This window comes from Crassostrea angulata, chromosome 5, assembly GCF_025612915.1.
Source record: "Crassostrea angulata isolate pt1a10 chromosome 5, ASM2561291v2, whole genome shotgun sequence".
NCBI lineage: Eukaryota > Metazoa > Mollusca > Bivalvia > Ostreida > Ostreidae > Magallana > Magallana angulata.
Genome location: NC_069115.1, coordinates 26,794,500 through 26,808,369, shown reverse-complemented (window position 1 = coordinate 26,808,369; position 13,870 = coordinate 26,794,500). Strand labels below are relative to the sequence as shown.

The 13,870-nt window shown below is 33.9% G+C and overlaps 2 protein-coding genes across 2 annotated transcripts; one reads left to right on the top strand and one right to left on the bottom strand.

Annotated features, from left to right (window-relative positions):
* The first annotated feature begins 5,800 nt into the window (after window positions 1–5,800).
* On the top strand, window positions 5,801–11,375 carry LOC128186291 (uncharacterized). Its single transcript, XM_052856084.1, has 8 exons — window positions 5,801–6,314; window positions 6,611–6,859; window positions 7,523–7,706; window positions 8,241–8,287; window positions 8,541–8,676; window positions 8,896–9,327; window positions 9,466–9,641; window positions 10,138–11,375. Exons 5-8 carry the CDS (start codon window positions 8,664–8,666, stop codon window positions 11,236–11,238), a joined length of 1,722 nt encoding a protein of 573 aa, XP_052712044.1. The 5' UTR covers window positions 5,801–6,314; window positions 6,611–6,859; window positions 7,523–7,706; window positions 8,241–8,287; window positions 8,541–8,663; the 3' UTR covers window positions 11,239–11,375.
* LOC128186292 (uncharacterized) lies at window positions 11,248–13,343 on the bottom strand. The gene is made up of 2 exons (XM_052856085.1): window positions 12,834–13,343; window positions 11,248–12,158 (listed from the first exon to the last, which is right to left on the bottom strand). Exons 1-2 carry the CDS (start codon window positions 13,334–13,336, stop codon window positions 11,321–11,323), a joined length of 1,341 nt encoding a protein of 446 aa, XP_052712045.1. The 5' UTR covers window positions 13,337–13,343; the 3' UTR covers window positions 11,248–11,320.
* Between the last annotated feature and the right edge of the window lie 527 nt (window positions 13,344–13,870).

The following is a 13,870-nucleotide window of genomic DNA, read 5'->3' as shown; positions in this document are numbered from 1 at the left end:
TTTTGGTTTGACATGCACAAATGCAGTATAGAGATCCCACTTGTTTCTTGCATTCGACGTCAATAACTGCAAATCACCATTAACGTGCAAATTGGGCGGATCGTTAAAGTACGGCATATAAAACTATGCATGTATGACTTGGTCGTAGTAGGTGCACAGTACCTGTCACCCCCCCCCCCCCTGCACCCCATCCCTATTTTTAAAGCTATTAAGAAAACTTACAAAAGTTACCTTTATGCTGTTAATTATAAAGTCCAATTCTAACGCGTAATAAAGATATTAGATTTTAATCAATAAAAAATATTTTTCCTGCCAGGAAAGTAATGCCTTCCTCATGAATTTCAATCCATCAAGTGACATAAACTATCATATAAAATTTTGTGGGTGTCAACACCATCATAATTGTTGATTTGATTTGAATGTATTTTTATTGTACAAGAATACAATTGGGATTGGGCACAAGTTCCTTAACTTAGACCGCTCTCGCCCAATACAAAGATATAATACAATATATGTGTACACAACATAAATAATGGTCAGTGGATAAAATGGCAGTTTACATTTATACACTTGACATTTAAATAGTTAACAATGGTGTACAAGCAAATCTAAAATTGTTGTACTTTCACATGGGAAGGAATATATTTTTTTCAGTAAAACATAAATTTATCCTATATACGAGTACATTTAAAAGAAAGCAAAAACACAAGACTATTAGTACCGGGAATGACTAACGAATTATCTCATAATATAATTATGTATATATATTAAGTCACAACAAAATTGATAAGGTAATTAGATAACCAAAAACGTCAGTAGTGAGAAAAACCAGAGTTCTGGGCCAGATACTTACTACAGGCTCCTCAAGCATCCTTGAGGAGCCACTGACGTCATCCATAACCATGACAACACTATCGACGTCATAACAATGACAACAAGAACCCGGAAATCAATGAGACATGTTGTTTAAAAAGAACAATGGAAAAACAATAGGCATTGATTTGGGGAATAGGTGGTTGACCTAAATTTTGGGATGGTTACCCGACCCAATAGCTAGGATCCCCAATCACAATGCGTATTGTGTACAAGGGAACAAAAGGAATAACCGAGCGTAGTAAAATACGATTAAAAGGACACCTATCTTTAAAAAAAGATCATCCTGACAGAATGGGTAGATCTCGGAGTTAACTGACATACAAAACGAAACTGAGTGAAAAGAGATCCGAAAAAAAACCAACAAAAAAACAATAAAACATAGGACAGAAATACCACTTTTAAAAGTATTTAAATGCTACATCATTTAATATTTGGTCATTAACATTTAAATGATATCAAGCATTTATCATGTGATTGAGAAAAAAGTTCACTGGTCTTATTGCAATCACAAACATCAGTTTTTTCCGTGACGAAAAAGATTAGCGAACCTCCATATATAAACGAATAAAAAAATTAAACTTAAGGTAACAAGATATTCCCTGCTAACTGGTTCATGATCGCTCGACTTAAATAATACATGTAAAACGTATTAAAGAGTTTTAAAAGCATTCAGGTAATAATAATAGTCGACCGTAACAATATAGGAAAAGATAAATAATTATGTAAAAATATATTTATGCAGATCATATGCAAAGAAAAGAAAGAAGGTGAAAGGGGTGGGGGGGGGGGGGGGGTAAATTAGTTGAAGCTGCGATTGGAAGAAAATATGTTATATAAATCCCAATTATACTTATTACGTCTGGGGGTTTTTTTGGTCATTTTTTTATATTCAGTACTGTTGATTGATATTAATCATTTTCATTACTCTTAATGAACAAGATTGTTATAAATCAATTTAACATAAAATATTCAGTAAAAATTTGAGAACTTACCCAGGAAATATATCTTAACTGTAAACAAAAACAAAAAATCTTTGAAAAAATTATTATGAAATGTTAGGAATTTCCTTATTGAAAATCATAGCATGCTCGAATGGTAAAACGTTTAAAATGACGTAGTAAGAAAAAAGCCAAATGAAAACTTGCTATTCAAGAATCACTATGGGGATTCGAACTGTATAAGTTAGAGAAACTTTCTTTACCTGATATATTCATCGCAACCTTCTTGGAAGTAAGAAGTGGAAATCAGTTTTCTTTTATTTTTGTAAAGTCAATACTGCCACCGGTAAGTAAAAAGTCTACTTATACGTACAAAATATTGGTTTCTTTTATAATTATACCCGCACTTTCTAAAGAAAGTTCGGGTATATTGTTGTTACCCTGTTCCGTCCGTCCGTCCGTCCGTCCGTCCGTCCGCCTGTCACGTTTTACTTTCTCAAACTGCTCTTACATCTTATAAACCAGCAAACTGAACTCTTGGAGTTTGATTTGGGGTATCATGTTGTTTTGTAAAAAAGTTTCAAAAATTCTCTGTTAGTCCTGGGGGTCAAATAATTGGTAAAAAATGACGTTTTTTCACAAAAAAACCTTCTTCCTCGAACTCCTCCTACATTTTCAAAAGAAGACAAATCATCTTTTGGAATATGTTTTAGGGTATCCTATAGATGCGCAATAAAGTTTCGGAATTTTCAATTTTGTCCTGGGGGTCATTTAATGGCTAAAAAATGACGTTTTTTTACAAAAAAACTGGTTTAAAAAACGTCATTTTTTTTAAGCAGTACCCAAATGATCTTCTAGCATATGATTGGGGGTGTCATATTGAGGCATGATCAAGTTCCAGAATTTTTTTTTTAATTAAGGGGATCAGTGGGCAACAAAAAATGACAAATGGCAAAAAAAATATGGTTCCCAGAACTCCTCTTACAACTTTTGGAGTAGCTACGTCATCTCTTGGGATATAATTGGGGCTGTCCTATAGATGTGCAATAAGGTTTTTAAAATTTAAATTTCATCCTGGGAGTCAAATAGTAGCAGAAAATTGACGTTTATCACTAAAAAAACAAACATTGATCCAAGAGCTCCTCTTATGATTTAATGGATAGACAATCATATCTTGGGATATGATAGGGACTGTTCTATAGATGTGCAGTAAGGTTTTCAAAATTTAAATTTCATCCAGGGAGTCAAAATGTAGCAGAAAATTGACGTTTATCACTTTAAAAAAAACATAGATCCTAGAACTCCTTTTACGATTTAATGGATAGACACATCATATCTTGGGATATGAAAGGAACTGTTCCATAGATGTGCATTACGGTTTTGAAAAATTAAATTTAACCCTGAGGCCCATTACCTACCGGTACATACCTTTTGATGCCCTTTAAGGATCAAGAATATATATGGTTAAGGGGTGGGGATCTTAACCGTTTTCGAGATATTCGTGCACTTTCTGTTCAAGGGGGGTCATGACCACCCCCGGGGCCCATGACCTACATACCGTTTGATGCCCCTTGACACAAGGAACAAGAATATATATGGTTTAAGGGTGGGGATCTCAACTGTTTTGAAGATATTAAGGGACTTGCTGTTTGAGGGCGTCAGGACCACCCACAGGGCCCATGATCTACATAACATTTGATGCCCCTTGACATCAGAAACATGAATATATATGGTTTAGGGGTCATGATTATAACAGTTTCTGAGATATATGGTAATTTCAAATTCCTTGGGGGTGGGGATGACCCCAGGGGTCAGATCTAATAAACCCTATATATTGCCAGTAACAGCCAATACATGATTATGAAAACCCTATATTATTATCTTTGTCCGTTTTCAAGTTACCATTTACAATAGAGTTTATGATTCTTCCTACAAGGTTCAATGTTAGACCCCACACCCTTTTGACACCCCCCTCCCCCCCCCCCCTCCCCCGAAAAGTGGTTGTCTAACCCAAAATGAGAAAAATCAAACCAGGGTGCACAACTAGATTTGCAGGCCTATCATATCCTAGAGTTTTGTACAATTATGTTCAGCCATCTCTGAGAAACAAGTTCAGAGCGGGAAAGAAGAAAAAGAAGATGAAGAATATATACATGTATTAAGAACCGTACAAAAACAATAAGTCTCCAAACTTCATTCAGGAGACTTAATAATTAATAAAAATTAAATAGAGATAGGATCATCAAACATCAATAATTTAAAGATAATTGACAATTTCTGATTCTAAGGGGGTCAGGATGACCCCTTAGGGTCATGACTTACATGCCATAATGATCTGATGCGCCTGCATGACCTAAGGAGGAATAATATCTTTGGATTAAGGTGGGGATCTCAATGGTTTTTATGATATTTGATAATTTCAGGAAGAGCACTTGGGATCATGACCTACATACCATCTTAAATGCCTTGAACAAAGAAAAAATAATACAATATGTACATGATATATGATTCAATTTAAGAACCCAGATATAGATCAATCATCTGTTTTGTAATACTTCCTATGTATATATACATGTTCATGTATTAGTTTGTGTTTTGTTCTATACTATTCATGTTCATGACTGTAGTATGGCTTAGTCTTATTTTAAATTACATTAAAAAATTGTCAAATATATGACTTGGTACCCCCACTCCCAAACAAACTCAAATATAAACTGTTCTCCCCCCCCCCCCCTTCCTTGACGAATAAACTTTTAAAATCAAAATATAATTTGGGTGTCTAAAAACTTTTATAAACTGGTAAAAAATGTTATTCTTAAAAAAAATTACATTACACCTTGCATAATTGACAAATGATCTATTGAGATACGATCAGAGGTCATATTTCTACCTTGGGATCAATAAGTAGTATTCATTGACAAGTTAAAATTAATTATTAACAATAAATGATTCAAATTATAAATGTTTATACTCCACATTCATCCCCCCCCAATCTAACCTGCTTATAAAGATTCAGTCTTCTTAATACATTCTTACATGTGTACAGTAGCAAATTTTAAATCATTTCTTGATTGCTTTTTCTCTCGTGATTCACATTAACATTTTGGAAATTGCTTAATTCAATTTTTAAGATTTATAAACAAAATGTTATATGCATCACTGCCATGTGTATTCACCTATTTGGGGCAATTGTAAAGTCTCCTAAACAAAGCAGTGACATCATTAGGCTAGGAATTACCCACATGGATCAAACACTACTGTATAACATATGAATAAGATAAAATACATTATTATTTCTAGTTCTAAAATGTCAGGTTGTCTCCAAGGGGGCATTATCTTACAATACAATTTTACGCGCAATGACACAAAGAGCAAAAATAAATTAAACGGTTTAGGGATGAGGATCTCAGATCTCAGAAGTTAACAAAATATACAGTGTATCATATCATTTCCTATTTCATAAAGGCGGGGGGGGGGGGGGGGGTTAAAGACAACACCTGGGGGTCATTAATGTACTTTACACCAGTTGATGCATCATAATGACTTTAGAAGATATTTTGTATTTTCCTGTTTCGTGGGGTCAGAACAGTCCCATAAGGTCATGACCTACATTGTATTTGATGCATTATAATACATTAAGAAAGAAATACTCCTTCCTTCCTATTATTACTCATATAAAAAATATAAGTGTCTACACTTACTTACATATGAAATACACAAATTTGATAAGAAATTGTTTATACAGGGTCAATATGGGGTCAACTCAACAGTGCATGCAGTCTGACAAATGAAAAAAATAACTTTTGCAACTAAAAGACAGAAACTTTACAAATGCGATAGGATAGGTAACGATGATAAGCTTATTTAAATATTAAAAGATGATGATACAGTATGCTGTCAAAGGGAGATTACATTTAGAAAGTGAAAGTAGAACTTATATACATGTGTACAGTCACTCTCTACCATCGGCTCATACATTCACCTCTGTTATTGGCTCACTTAATGTTGGGACTACTTTCGATCCACGTGACTTTCAAAAAGTCACATGATATAAAAGATGGTGACACCGGTGAAACGGGAAGTTGTTTGTTTTATTTGTAGAAACAAGAACTCAAGAAATTATAGTTTAGACAGCAAGAAAGCAAAAGAAGATAATTTTATAAGTAAACTTACACTTCTCCTCGATAACGTTAATTATATAAACAAACTCTGTGTAATTCCAACAACTGTATGCAGAAACTGTTATTCAAAAATCACAAACGTACACGGCTATTTACAAGATATAAGAAATTGTACTTCAAAATATTTGGAAGAAGGATCAGTTAGAGTGAAAAGATGCGCTTCCTCGCCTTTGACCCCCAAAACCCCCAATCCTGTGGCGCCCAAGGATATTTCGGGTGTCAACTCGAAGAGTAGAAAGCAGTTAAAACTGGAACCTGATGAACCTGTACCAGATGGTCCAAAAGTTGAGCCAGACTTACCGATAATGAATGACCATGGGTATGTACATGTGACTGTTTCTTAATTTATTTATTTTTATTAGCAAGATGGTATTAGTCTGCGGATCCTGCAAGGAAGGAATAGTAGAATTATTTAACTTTGAATATGTATAGCAATATATAACAATAAAATTAACTCAAAGACAGTATAAACAGGTACACATTTTTACACAATTAATTTGGCCTTATATAGTTTATTACAGTATATTACTGATTTCAGTTATGTATGACATTTGTGTACTCAATTAATGTAATCAAAATAGGTTTTTAAAACAAAAATTGTAATAATAAACACAGGTACAGCATGGCAAAGCAGACCAAAGCATTAGACAACCCAGGGAGTAAGAAGACTCTGGAGAAATTGTCAAACATTTTCTCTGACATTTCTTCACATGAGATGCTCTGTGAATTACGGTCTCTTTCATCTACACTTACGTCCAGAACAGCAACTTTTGGGTCGGTATTGTATAAATACAGGGATGTTTCCAAGTTGGAAGACCATGTTGGTAATTTTACAGAGGAGATTGTGGAGGAGATGATCAATAGGTGTGTATATTTTCATGTTTGTTTCAATATACTACTCATTTTAAATACGGTATTTATTTTATTTAAATGTTTATGTCGGTTCACATATGTTAAATTGATTACATTACAACAATATATCAAATACTCATATATCATATACTGAAATTTGTTTTCACCTGTAAACCTCTACTGAGTGTGATTTGTCTGTATTTATAATTTCATTGAAGTATTAAGTAAGTCTGTTTCATTTTTAAACCTAAACGTGTGACATGATTTTAAGTCTCCTCCAAAGAAAAAAAATGATGTATCATCTGTCCTTAAATCAGTGTTACACATCATTTAAGTGTCAGAAATGAAGCACCTATTCTGAACTGTTCTTGTCCTTGTAGAAAACCTCTGATCTGTTTCTTTCAGTTCATATTATTCCTGAAACGCACTCTCCTTACATACTCTATGCAGTGTGCTTGCTACCTTTGTAACATAACTGCATGGTGTGCAATTTTTGCTCATAAATTTTTGTGTCACTAACTCGTCAGTCCATGCAAGCACTTTGAAAATTGGAGATTTCTAGCTATATCTACTCATCTGTGATGCGTCCAGTATCTAACAAGAATATCATTTTTCAACACTTGAGTGATTGAGACAATATCTTCAAACATGAAAATGATTAAATATTTTTTTCAGGGTACCATTATTAGTAAAGGCCATGTTAGCTGTAGCAGTCCCTGCCAGTAATGTGATAAAGGAAACAATCATTCCAGCATTAGCTGCATCTTACAGCATTCTGATGAAAAACAAATACGACAACCTTTCAGCATTTCACAGATTAACATCAATCATTGCTATAAAAGGAGGCTTAGATGAGAGGGTTTGTTATATAATAATTATTTTCAGTATTCAACTTTTAATTATCAATTTTAATCCCATTCTTGTAAATTTAGAGGTTCAGTTCATTTTTTTTGTCCAAGAGTGATGTATTTTTATGGATTTTGAGATTTTTATTTGAATATTTAAATTCTATTTCATTACTAACCATGTTCACTGTTATAATGTTAAATACAGTGTAGTAGCAATATAACACAGACAAAATCCATAACATTCATGAGCTTTCATGACAAATACATTGTGCCACCTAGTGTAGATCACTTATGACACTATTTTTTAAAATCATTCATTTGGTTTCAAAGTAATGAAAAACTTAAATTAAAAACTTCATTGTCTTCAATACATATATAGTCTACATTTATATTCATTATTTTCATGAGTACATTGTCTCACTCTGGATCACATTACTACATCAACATAAAATCCTCACATATTAAAAAAAGTGATTTAGAGTATATATTGAGTTGTTTAGTATTGCTATTAACACTGTCTCTGTTGTTGTTTTCTGTTATTTCAGTTTTCTTGAATTGTTTATCCTCTGCCATTGAAAATGAAGAAAAACATGTAAGTCAATAAGCTGTTTTTCTATTGACTCATATACAAATAAAAGTTATTGTTTTGAGTATATAGGCTTTTCAACCAAGAATTAAAATTACAACTTTCACTTTGGTGCTTTTTAGCTCAACTGATCTGAAAGTAAAAAGCAGATAATTTTAATTTCACTCCATTAGATCATCTATCTAGCATGTAATTGAGTTAGTTATTACATACTAGTACATGTATTATAAAGTGTATGATTTTTTTAAAACCTATACAGGCCCAAACCAGACTGAACCATTTAGGGTTGTTACTTTCATGGTCAGTCCGAGTATCATTACAAGAGGACATTCACAAAAAGGCAGAGAAGAATATTGTGGACACCATAAAGTTGAACCCTTTAATGAAAATTACAGGCATGTTTATCAGTTTTGTGCATTCAATTTTATACCCTAAGTTGACAAATGACATGTTTACCTGTATGACTATCTGTTCAGTGTTAAATGCAAACCTCATTATTTTAGGCCTAAAATTATATTATCTATAGTACAACTGGAAATATATAATCATAATATTCAGAAGTAAGTTTGTTGCAGGGAACAGAGTAGCTTATAAATATTTTAATTTAATTTTAGGAGACAATGTTGATGTGTATGTGAGGACCAGTTCATTAAATAGGGAGAGAAGGAATAAAGATTTACATTTGTTTGCCAGTAACATCATCTTCAGTAGGATTGCTACTATAGACATGCCCAACACTCCTCCAGGTACAAATGTAGAGCAGCTTAAAAGTGAACATTTATTAATGACTGGTATGGAGAAGGCCAAGTTTTTGAGTGCATGTAGTGTTCTCCTAGCAAGAATTTTGTGTAAAATTCCTGCCTTTGAAAACCTGAAGAAGCAAATTCCAGTTCATATTCCCCATGAATACAGCCAGAAGATGTCCACAAGATCTGAAGTTTTTCCACTTCCAATTATGTTCTTCAATGAATCCAAACATGAGGATTGTATGGGAATAATGGACAGCTATGAGAATCAGCTAACCAGACTGTTTGAAAATGCATTTGGTAAATCTTGTTTTCATTATCTTTTTAATAATGCAATATAGTGCTGATTACTAATGTATGCGATATTTGTACTTTCACCAGACTTGAATTACATGTAATGCATTACATTAGATTGATGAATTTTCAAATTTGCTTCAGGAAACATAGATGCGCTAAGAAGGTATGGGGTACCTGTAGGTGGTGATCAGCTGACTCGTGTGCGACTTCAGGAGGCCAAAAACATACGATCATTAGCTGTCACTCCAGAGAGGCGATATGACGATTTACATCCAATTGTATGTGAGATGTGGCATTCAAAGCAAGATTTTCTAGAGGTGAATTAAAAATTTCTTTTCTGTGTATTTACGAGACATCTGTATTCAAGAGATTGTAATCATCAGAAGTTTGGAAACATTTTAAAAGATATATTAAGAGCTTTAATAGGCCCCCTTTTTGTTTTGTTTTTAATCTACAAAATTCTTAATATGGTAAATTTTTAATATTATTTAGCATAATAGATTGCATATTTTATTTGTCTTTAATCTTTAAAAATTGCAAATTGGGAGGGGGCACATGCCAACAATCAACCAGTGTAATTGACTTTATTTGTTGGCTGTCTCTTAAGCGCTATCCCTTGTATACCCTCTCTGTGTCCTCAGTTCACCACTACATATACAGGTAGTTCATTATAAGAGGGTAGGAAAAATACATATGAACTGTATGAACATACTTTTAACTATATTTATTAATGGACACAGAGAGGGTACAAGGGATAACACTCAAGAGACTAAAATTACCATGTATATTTAGTAAATTTTGTTTATTTTTCAGAAATGTTACAAAAAGTTTTTTGGAGAAAAACATTCCTCAAGCCAGGGAACTCTTGCCCACTTCAAGACCATTCTTCACAGAACAGATGTGAATGGAAAAGTAAAGGGAAGGTTTAAGCCACATTTCGAACTTTTGATGCTTGTTGGAGAATGCATGGTCCAAGAACAGTTTCTTGAATTTCTCAACATGGAGTCTTTTGATAGCCAACCAACACATCCCATGACAAAGGACGTTGATGACCCAGAGAATCAGAGAGACAACTTAATGAAACTAATTCAAGAGTTCATGAAACACTATGGTTATGGTCAAGTAGACTGTCCTACTCCTAAAAAGGATGAAGCTGACAAAATTTGCATCATTACACGTGAAGGTCAAAATATACAAATAGAGTTGGTTCCTACAAACAAGCAAAGTGATGAGCTGTATAATTATTCAGTACAGCTCTGCCAATGGTACTTGCACCTAAATGAATTACATGATACTGCAAAAGAAGGAGACTTGAATAGGACAATCTTGAACTGTCAGTACTCACTACCCTTCTTTTTCTCTCACTCTAAACTTAGTAAATACTTAGTTGAAAATATTGACTATGTGTTGAAGTGCAAGTACCTCTTGAGCCCTTTGCAAAGAATGCGCGTTCTTGAGGGATCTTATGTAAACATTAATGGTGGTCAAGGGCAAAATGTTGAGAGTGATCTGACTCAGGAACACTCAGTCTGCAATCAGAAAATGCTGATTAAATCTTTAGGAGCAAACAAAAGTGAAAATGCAATTAAAAGAGTTACAGGTGCTGCAGAAACTATTTCAAATATCTGTGAGAAGTTTGATGAGAGTCTGAACATCAAACCAAAATCTGGAAGTCACAGTAAACCTTTAAATGAATCAGACCAAAAACTAGTGTCACGAACATTACGAAGACTTAGACCTTTCCGTTTTACACCAGGAAGGAAGTGTCCAGGCTTCAGTAACATTGACAGTGTTCCTGTAACATTTGAAAAACTACCAGACATGCATGCTAGAATAAATCAAATTATCTCTCGTCTCACAAAAGGTCTTCATGTAAATATTGATGAAAATGATAATGATTCAGAAGTGGAGTAGATTTGGTGAATGAGTTATAACAATATTTTATTTGAGCAAATTCAATGTTCTCAAGTTTTATATAATGTCATGTATTTAAAAATCAATATGAATCAGTTATGACAATATTTGCTATTAAACAATCATCACAATTACAATTTTTCTTGCAAATACAACAGCATTTACAATCAACAATATCTGAATTTTTTTGAAACCCAAAAACTGAAAGAATGCAGTTTCTTAAACAAGAAGTGTCATTTTTACAATATTGAATGATGTCCTCAGTTATGCCAGGGAGGTTTCTTGCAATGTTTCTTGCAGAGTAATAAAGTGATGCCACGGACGGTTGACCCCTGCGTCCTGCTCGACCAACTTCTTGAAAATACTGTGAAATGTTCCTTGGGGGACATGAATGAACAACATGTGTAACATTTTCTGGATCAAACCCCATTCCCAAGATGGAAGTAGTTAGAACAAGTCTTATCAGTGAATGTTCTTTCTTAAGTTCTTGCATGGTTCGGTCTATCACATACTGATCCTGACCAGAACAAATAGCACTGTAAATAGCATCGTTAATGTTGCTAGGTTTGAATAAATTGTTTAAATACATAATTGCCCTACTCATGTAATACACAGGGACATAGATTAAAGTAACTGGGAAATTCTTTCTTTCTACAAAAAGTTTGTCGCAGAGAGAGTTGACAATGTTTTCATACTCCTCTTCTACGTCGGAGGCATGTTCCTTCTTAAATTTCTCTAGATAAATGTTTGGCTTATCGGGACTACATTCGATTATTTTGAAATTATTAAGTCCTAGCATTTTTGGCAAATCTTGTTTCTGTGTAATTGTAAGAGTTCCACTCAATGCCAAGAACGTAACATCAGGGAAAAAGGCCTTTAAAGTTGGTAATGCCTTGAAAGCTAACCTGAACTCTTCTCCCCTGAAAAAAAAAGAAAGGGAAATAAAACACATAAAAAAATAGGTATACATAAAAATGTTATTTGATGCCAATGAACCAAACTTTCAGTGGTTTAAGAAAAGAGAGCAAAAAAATGTAGGTTAGAGAACACAATTGACAGAACAGACAGACAGACAAATCAATTTTTCTTCTGTGACTTGGCATGATAGTTTTCACTTTTACAAACAATGTTTCATTTTTTATCCCCCCCTCAATGAATATGGCCGGGGCATATGTTTGTCATGTCCGTCTTCTGCCTCTGTCTCACTTTGCGTTATGTTCATATTCAAAGAAACAAGGGCTTATACTCCCTTTTACCCCCCCCCCCTTTTTTTTTTGGAAAAATAGATATTATATAGGCATTGACAATTGGGATTTACCTTTGTTGATGGTTTAGCCCCCCCCCCCCCCCCACACACACTTTCAATTTGCTTCGGACGCCCATGTGTTAGGCCTAATACATACTGAATGGCTTTTCGAAAAGACTTTAATAAAAATTATTTAGCTTTGATAAATCTCAATGAGATTAAACAGATGTATATAGGCCTAGCTCATTAAATCTATTACACCAATATACTGCAGCTTAATATTATTCAAAAGGTTTTTCTTGAATCAATAAATAATTACATAACAGGGTCTAAGATCTAAAATAGTTACCATTTCTCAATGATGTGGCACTCGTCTATAACAACAGATACAACATGCTGGTTAAAAACACCATTTAACAGCTCTCTCCCTTTGTTGGTGTTGAATAACGCTTCAGGGTGACAAAATACGATTTGAAACTTTCCATGCTTTACATCTTCGAAGTTTTCATCAGATTTGCACATGTATTCAGTCTCTTTATCATCTTCCAAACCATGAACAACATTAGCTACAATATCAAGTCTGCATGAACTGATGCCGTGCTCTTTCAACACAGATAATTGATCTTTCTGAATAATGTTGAGTGGTGAAATAACCAACACTACCGGATTTTCTCTGGTCTCTTCGAATATTAAGGGTAAAAGATAGAAAATAACACTTTTACCATACCCAACGGGAAGGCTAACGACAAGATCACATTTGCTCTTAACCACGTAGGTCAATGCCTCCCTCTGTTTATCTTTTAAAACCAAGTTCTTGTCGTATTTCTTAACTGCTTCGTGGATCACGTCCATGTTTATTTACAAATGCGCATTAATATCACTATGTTATTCTTCCAAAAATAGTGCGCTTGAATTAATGAAATATCTTTGATTATTTACTTCAATATATGTCTTTTTTAGTAGATGTTTATTCATTTTATGTAGAAGTATTATTTTAATTTGAAAATATCCTTAAAATTACACTTTAAAATTTCCGTCAAAAATCTTGACGCGAGCCCATTGCAGAGGTGTCTGAGAGAGGAACGAAAGACAACTCTGCATGGGAGATTGGTGTACAGTATGTATGCTGGCAGGAATCCCATGCTGGCATCTTATTATATTGTGCTACTGCTGCTACAGGTATTATGCTTACCTAAATTGGTCAACATCATAATGATAATCCAATTAAAACACAATAATGAATTCCTTTAGCTGATCTTAACTACCGTAATCCGGCCTTTTCTGCATACGGAAAACACAGACATGTATGTATGGGTGTTGCTAAAACGCGGAACGGAAAACGGAACGGAATGGAAAATATCATCACGTTTATCGCTTAAAAAGAGT